The 8,405-nt window shown below is 46.4% G+C and overlaps 1 protein-coding gene across 1 annotated transcript; it reads left to right on the top strand.

Annotated features, from left to right (window-relative positions):
- The first annotated feature begins 5,233 nt into the window (after positions 1 to 5,233).
- LOC101605695 (cdc42 effector protein 4) lies at positions 5,234 to 7,597 on the top strand. Its single transcript, XM_004655149.2, has one exon. It carries the CDS (start codon positions 5,422 to 5,424, stop codon positions 6,487 to 6,489), a length of 1,068 nt encoding a protein of 355 aa, XP_004655206.2. The 5' UTR covers positions 5,234 to 5,421; the 3' UTR covers positions 6,490 to 7,597.
- Positions 7,598 to 8,405: the final 808 nt, after the last annotated feature.

Raw genomic sequence — 8,405 nt, 5'->3', positions numbered from 1 at the left:
ATACTTTGTGGAGGATATGCTTTTATACTAGTATGTCCCTATGATGTTTTTGAATTTCTCTGCAATCTGTTGTGATGTTACCTTTTTCATCTCTGATTTTATTAATTTGTGTCTCTTCTCTCTTTCTTTTGGTCAGATTTACTAAGGGTTTATCAATCTTGTTTATCCTTTCAAAGAACCAACTCTTTGTTTCATTAATTCTTTGGATTGTTTTGTTGTTGTTGTTGTTTGTTTGTTTCTATTTCATTAATTTCTGCCTTAATCTTTATTATTTCTTCCCATCCACTGATTTTTGGTTTGCCTTGTTCTTCTTTTCCCAAGACTTTAAGGTGAAGCATTAGGTCATTTACTTGCAAACTTTCTAATTTCTTTTTATTTATTTATTTATTTATTTATTTGAGAACAACAGACACAGAGAGAAAGACAGACAGAGGGAGAGAGAGAGAATGGGCACGCCAGGGTTTCAGCCTCTGCAAACGAACTCCAGACGCGTGTGCCCCCTTGTGCATCTGGCTAACGTGGGACCTGGGGAACCGAGCCTTGAACCGGGGTCGTTAGGCTTCACAGGCAAGTGCTTAAACGCTAAGCCATCTCTCCAGCCCTCTAATTTATTAATATAGGCACGTAATGCTATAAATTTACCTTCTAGAACTGCCTTCCTTGTGTCCCAGAGATTTTGGTATATTGTGTTGTCATTATCGTTTGACTCTATAATTTTTTTGATTTCCCTCTTGACTTCTTCATTGACCCATTCATCATTTAGTAGTGTATTGTTTAGTTTCCATGATTTTGTGTATGCTCTATAGCCTTTCTTGATATTGATTTTTAGCTTGATTCCATTGTTCAGATAGAAAAGAAATAATTTCAATTTTCCTCATTTTGTTAATATTTGCTTTGTGTTCTAATATATGGTCTATTTTAGAGAATGTTCCATGTGCTGCTGAAAAGAATGTATATTCTGCAGCATTTGGATGAAATGTCCTGTATATATCTGTTAGATCCATTCCTTCTATGACCTCATTTAATCCAGATGCCTCTCTGTTTATTTTTTTTCCCGGGATGTCTGTCAACGGATGAGAGTGGGGTGTTAAAGACACCCACCACCACTGTGTTTGGTGTTATGTGTGACCTTAGTTCTAATAGTGTTTGTTTGATGAATTTGGGATCCCCCATGTTAGGTGCATATATGTTTAGGATTGTAATGCCCTCCTGTTGATGTGTGCCCTTAATCAATATAAAGTGACCTTCCTTATCTTTTTTGTCTAATATTGGAATGAAGTCTACCTTATCCAATATTAGGATAGCAACCCCTGCTTGTTTTCTAGGACCGTTTTCTTGAAACATCTTTTTCCAACCTTTCACTAAAAGATAATGTCTATCCTTTGTAGAAAGGTGATTTTCTCGGAGACAGCAAATTGTAGGATCTTGCTTTTTACCCAGTCTGCAAACCTATGTCTTTTGGTTGGGGCATTGAAGCCGTTGGTAGTAAGAGATATTATTGAAAGGAGTGTATTTATGTTTGCCATTTTGTGTGTGTGTATGTGGTTCTGGTTCTACCTTTGCTCTCTTGTGTTAACTAGTATTTGAGTATTGCTTGTTTTTTCCAGGTTCCTTATATGTGTACTTTTCCTTTTCTTTAGCATGGAGGATTCTATCAAGTATTTTCTGTAGTGCTGGTTTTGTCTTCAAATACTCCTTTATCTGTCTTCCTCTCTGTGTCTGTTGCTCTCAAATAAATAAATAAAATTGAAAAAAAAATACTCCTTTAACCTGCTTTTGTCATGGAATGTCCTTATTTCTCCATCTATTTGAATGGATGTCTTTGCAGGATAAAGTAACCTTGGTTGACAGTTGTTATCTTTCAGAACTTGGAATACATCAGTCCAAGCCCTTCTGGCTTTTAAAGTTTGTGTTGAATAATCTGCTGTAATCCTGATGGGCTTGCTTTTGTAGGTAACTTGATTTTTCTCTCTAACTGCTTTCAATATTTTTCATTGGTTTGTGTGTTTGGTAGTTTGATTATAATATGACAAGGAGAGGTTCTTTCCAGGTTTTGTCTGGCTGGTGTTCTAAAGGCTTCCTGTATCTGCATTGGCACCTCATTCACAATTTGGGGGAAGTTTTCTTCTATGATTTTGTTGAAAATGCTACCCTGCCTTTGGAGTGGAATTCTTCTCTTTCTACTATGCCCTGACTTCTTTTGTTTGATCTTATCATAGTGTCCCGAATTTCTTGAAATTCCCACTCATACCTTTCTATAAGTTTGTCTTTCTCTTTGTTGGCCTGTATTAGATCTGCCACCTGATCTTCTACCTTAGATATTCTGTCCTATCCTTCATCCATTCTACTTATGAGATTTTGTACAGAGATTTTTTTTTTTAATTTCATTAACTTTATTCTTCATTGCTAGTAATTCTGACTGGTTTTTCTTTATTATTTCTATTTCCTTATTTATGTCTTGTATTGCCTTCTTTATTTCATGAAATTAGTGTCCTGCATCTTCTTTGATTCCTTTGATTTCCTCTTTAAGTTCCTCTTTGACTCCTTTGATTTGTTCTCTGACTTCTTTGAACATATTTACAATCATTCTTTTGAAATCTTTCTCAGGCATTTCCTCTAACTCATTCTCACTGGAGGTCATTTCTGATGCATTAATATTTTTAGGTGGATTTATATCGTCTTGCTTTTTAGTGTTTCTTGTGTTATAATGTATATATTTTTGCATCTTGGATTAAGTTAATGCTTGGATTTTCTAGCTATCTGGGTATTCTTAGCTGTATCAATTGATTAGTTGTTATACATTTTTAGATTAGGAGCTTAGGGTGTTAGGTGTGGCTCTTAAGACACTCAGAGTATCTACAAAGTTGTTCCTAGGGGTTGAGTTTGCCTGCTATGGGAGTATTCAAGTAGGCTGTGTGGAATAAATACAGGTAGATTCTAAATTTTAGCTAAACACTGTACAATTCAATCAAAACAACGCCGATTATTTACGCAAGAGTAGTTATTATAACAACCAGATCCTCTATCAACAAAGAGGTTAACATTTCTGGTCTGTTGAGTCAGCTTGTGACCAAGTGAGACCCTTTCGTTGTACAATCCCAGTTACCTTTTTGGATCGTTTCGGTCTCGGTGAAGTTGCTGTCTGGGTCATTGGGCTGCAGTTCTGATTTCTGGAGCTGGGCACTGGCTTTCCTTGCAGGGCAAACTGAGCCTGGAAATTGTGGCCCTGCAGATCAGCACCCATGCTGCTGGGACCAGTACTGCTGCTGCTGAAGCTGTTGCTGCTGCTGCTGCCACTGTTGTAGCTGCCACTGCTGGAACTACCACTGCTGCCTCTGAAGCTGCCACTGCTGGAACCGCCACTGCTATTGCTGAAGCTAATGTTTCTGGATCTGCTGCTGCTGCTGCTGGATCTGCTACCGCTGGGGTGGCTGTTGCCTGTGCTGGAGCCACTGATGTTGCTGCCAGACTCTGCTCCTGCTTGGGTCCTGCTGTCGGCTCAAGTTGGTGTGTCTGGTCCCCTGACCACTGCTCTGTTTGCTGGAGCTGGGCACAGGCAGTGGGTAGGGGGTAGCCGCAGCTGTTCTCGTTGTCTCTCTGTTCCAAGTGTTTTTTGACCTTGTGATCTGCTCCTCTGTTTTTCACTGCCACTCTCCCTTCACGTTTCTTAAGTTGCAGAGAGCTCCAGTGTTAGTGGAAGCTCCCCTCACCTGGCTTTTCCTGTGGCTGGAGCCTCGCCTCGCAGCTTTCTGGTGTGCTGCGGCCGCTGCAGTCAGAAGACCTGCCGGGCCACTTTTGCTGGCCTGTGTGGGCTCTGGATGCTCTGAATCTCTTTTGCTTCTCCACTGCCATTTAAATTTCCTATACACCTCACTTTTTAGTAAAAGTGTGTATTTTGGTGAATTTTTTTTTTTGGTCTTTCCCCCCCACCCCCAGGCTGCTCTGGCATGGTGCCTATGCCACCATATTAACCAGAAGTACACAGTCATATTTTTAATTCAGGGATGAAATAAATTGTAACCTTGAAAAGTAGGTTCTTTCTCTAGTCAACTATTTCCAAAAGAGTTTGTATTTTTACGATAGTCCTTTCTTAGGCATCTTTTCCATTGGTTCAATGTGATGCAGTTGGACTATCTTTCTTAAGATTGTTAATGTGTTTGACAATAGCCGATTCAGTAACCTAAAACCAGTCTCACTGCCTGTAAATTTAACTTGATTGAGGTTTTCCAACTTCAAATCTTAAATCCCAGTCCACCATCTTTAGCCAAGCACATCAGTCCATAGCAAGTTTAACCTTGATCAAACACTTTGCCTGGGCAGCAGAATGCAGCCAGCCCTGATGCCAGTAGTCTAGCTCCAACAAAGTCCTCTGTACTTTTTGCTTCCTCTTAGAGATCTCATAAGTGAAGCCTTGAAATTCAATACTGCTTGCACTTAACATTCTCAAACTCTCATCAGAATAGTCTATAAAACTTGGCTTACCACTCCAGAAGCCATCTTCAGTTGCAAGCACCAAGTCCATGCCCATTCCTCCAAAACAATGGTTCAAAAAGACCAATATCCACATGTTCAGGTACATCTCACCCCACTCCTGGTACCAACTTCTGTAGCAGACAGCTTCAGGTTAGCTGAGATGAACTTTCAGACCAGACACAGCTATGGAGGAAGGGATATTTACTGAAGTTTATAGATCAAGGGGAAGTTCCATAATGGCAGAATAAGCTGGCCTGACTTCATAGGACCAAGGAAAGAGCAGAGAGAGAGAGAGAGAGAGAGAGAGAGAGAAGCCCAAGCCTAAAAGTCACAAGCCATACAACACAGCACACTTCAGGAACTCCACGTACGCACACTTTGCATATCTTTAGATTGAAATATCAAACCCAGCACCACACCTTAAGATCTGCCCAGTGACACTGCCTCCAGCCCAGTGGCTACAGAGGCAAACCACAAACTAATAAAACACTGAATATATTGGGGACCATCTATTCAAACTACCATAAAGTGTCAGATGTCTGTCATCTTAGTCTATAATAATTTTCAAACATGTTTACACCTGGCATTTCACTGACCACAAATATTCTCCCTATAACATCTATTTTGTTTTCTTTTGACATTAAAATATTTCTGGCTAAAGTTGTTGATCAATGAACTTCATTTGATAAAAATATTATACACAGACCGCGAGCCCCGGCAGCTCCGGAGCAACCAGCGCCGGCGCAGCCATGGGCAGCCTGCCTGGCCGCGGTGCGCAACCCAGCGAGGGGAGCGCACAGCCGAGCTGGTCCCGCGCTCGGGGCTCTGGGGACCGAGTCCTCTGACCTCCCTGTTGCCGTTCTCTCCGCCCGCTGGACTCGTCTTCAGATCTGACCCCGCTCCTGCCCGACACCTGCGGAGGGTCCACCTCCGCCCCTGGCCAGCACCATGCCCATCCTCAAGCAACTGGTGTCCAGCTCCATGCACTCCAAGCGCCGCTCCCGAGTGGACCTCACAGCTGAGATGATCAGCGCCCCTCTGGGTGACTTCCGCCACACCATGCACGTAGGCCGGGCCGGGGACGCTTTTGGTGACACCTCCTTCCTCACCAGCAAGGCAGGTGAACCTGAAGGCGAGTCCCTGGACGAACAGGCCTCCTCCTCATCTTCCAAACGCAGTCTCCTGTCCCGCAAGTTCTGGGGAAGCAAACGGTCACAGTCAGTGACCAGGGGGGACCGGGAGCAGAGAGACATGCTGGGCTCCCTGAGGGACTCGGCGCTGTTCTTCAAGAATGCCATGTCCCTGCCCCAGCTCAACGAGAAGGAGGCCACAGAGAAGGGTTCCAGCAAGTTGCCCAAGAGCCTGTCCTCCAGCCCTGTGAAGAAAGTGGTTGCTGGGGACAGCAGCCAAGAGGAGGTGGGGGCAGGGGAGATGGGCCCTCCTCGGAATGGGGCCACGGGCCCCCACTACCCTGACCCTCTGCTTGACGAGCAAGCCTTCGGGGATCTGACCGATCTGCCCATTGTGCCCAAGGCCAACTACTCGCTGAAACATGCTGAATCCATCATGTCCTTCCACATTGACCTGGGGCCCTCCATGCTGGGAGACGTCCTCAGCATCATGGACAAGGACAAGTGGGACCCTGAGGAGGAGGAAGGTGGCGGCTACCGGGATGAAGATGGCCCCAGCAGCGTGCTCCAGGCTCCCCCTTTGCCAGAGGTGGCCCCTTCCCTGGGGAGACCGGAAGGCAAGGCCAGCCCAGACCTGGCCTCACCGCTTCCCCACGCTCTAGAGGATGAGGGGTGGGCGGCGGCAGCCCCCAGCCCCAGCTCGGCCCGCAGCCTGGGCAGCCACACCATGCGGGACAGTAGCTCCCTTTCCAGCTGCACCTCGGGTGTCCTGGAAGAGCGCAGCCCAGCCTTCCGAGGCCCCGAAAGGGCCAGGGCTGCCGCCCTGAGACCCTCGGACAAAGAGTTCTCCTTCATGGATGAGGAGGAAGAGGAGGACGAGATCTGAGTGTGAGGTCCATCGACAGTAGCCTCCCCAAGTCAGGGTGCATCTTTCCCTATCCCTGCCCCACTGCGACCTTTGACCTTACTGTGCAGGGGCAACCAAGAGCTTCCCATTGGAGTAGATCCTGGACCTCGTAGATGGGGTGCTTTGCAGGGGACAGGGTACCGGCTAGTGGCTTGACTCCCTGACGCACCCTGCTTTCCTGCAGCTGCCCGGGATGGGGTTGTGTCCCAGCAGGAATCTCGGTGGGGGTGGGGGGAGTTTGTCTCCAACCTGGCCTCAGATGGGTGCCAGATGTTAATTTGAGTTCTTGCCATGTGCAGCCGCCCCTCCAAAGCCTGGACACTTGGCTGCCTTTTCTTTCCTGGCATCTGGTGCCCACAGGGAGGTATGTGTGGGCAGGACGTAGAGGGGTCCACATATTCCTGTCCCCCCCCCTCCACCCCTGCCTGGCTCCTCACTAGAAGCCTGGTGCTCCTTGGGGGTTGGCTAGGACAGGGGACAGCCACAACTTGTACACTAAACGCAGCCTCTCCCAGGGGCCAGGTCAGGATGGGGGTACAGAAAGAAAAGCCCCAGGTTTCTTGGATAATCAAGAAGGGGTCCTTCCTCACCGACACTAGGAGCAGGGCTGGGCACCATCCTGTGGGGTGTTTGTTCTTTATTTCTACGTTTGAACTTGGGTAGCGTAATGTCAGGAATAGATCCTGCACTAGAAGAATCAAATCCTTTCAGCAAAACTTGATGCTGAGGAATGGCACAGTGACTGTTATATACTCAAGTCGGGGTGGGGGGTATCTCTTGGAAGCCCACCCAAGGGGATAAATACCCCCAGTGTATGTCTCCCATCCCCACCTCTATAGCTCTTAACAGCTGAGCGAGGCCTGTGTAGAAAATTTCTGGAATATGATTTTAAAAAAATTATACATCATTCCTGGGGTTGGGAGAGCTGTGTATTAACTGGGTGGTTTCCTACCCCACCTTAAGGGAGACATGTCTGTTTGCTTCCTTTCACAGTCTCTCCCCACTGCAGAGGCCAGGACCCTGGGGTCAACAGCTGCCAGGTTTAACAGGAAAAAAAAAGAGAGAGAGAGAGAGAAAATAAGAAAAAGCAAACAGGAAATGAGAAGAGTGAATTAAATTTGAATTTTAGGCAAACAAAAGTTGTTGGGGTTTTTGTTTTGTTTTGTTTTGCCTTGATGAGACAGTCTCACTGTGGCCCAGGCCGGGCCTCCAACAACTCGGGGTGTCAGCGTGACCCTCTTAGCAGTCTCCTGCCTCACTTGCCCTAGTGGTAGGATTCCGGGCAGGCACCACCACGCCTGGCTGTTTGTTTTTCTGAACTTCAAGTTTTGTTTGGCTCCTGTAACTCTACCCAGGGTATGAGGAGAAGCTGGGCCTGAGCCCAGCGGTGGCAACCTGCTGCTTTTCTGTCCTGGGAACGGGCGGGCACCCCTCCCTGTGGGCGGAACCTGTAGGAGGCTGCGGAGGAGCCGGAGGGACAGCGCTGGGCCAGGCGGCAGAGGGCGGAGGCCGGAGCAGCAGTCCTGCCTCCCGTCCTGCCAGGGCCACTCGGAGACACCAGCCTGGTCCCCGACTGGTGCTCCTCTGTAGGTAGGTAGCTTAGGGCCCTCGTGGGGCAGAGCCTGGAGGGAGCTTCGGGGCTGTGCCCACTTTCCATCATCAGCAGCCCACTCCCAACTCCATACTGGTCAGTTCTGAACTCTAAACTTTGTATTTTTTCCATGATCTTGATAAAGCAGTAAGAAAACATTAAAAAGCCCTTCTAGCAAAAAAAAAAAAAAAAATTATACACAAAAATCCAGTGCAGTTCAATTTACACAGGGGTTGATCATGCATTTTTAAAACTATAATAATAACAAAATAAAGCTAATAACAAATCTAACAGAAGTTGTTCA

The sequence above is a fragment of the Jaculus jaculus genome, chromosome X (genome assembly GCF_020740685.1).
Source record: "Jaculus jaculus isolate mJacJac1 chromosome X, mJacJac1.mat.Y.cur, whole genome shotgun sequence".
NCBI lineage: Eukaryota > Metazoa > Chordata > Mammalia > Rodentia > Dipodidae > Jaculus > Jaculus jaculus.
Note: the sequence above shows the minus strand (reverse complement) of the source record. Positions and strands in the feature narration are given on the sequence as shown.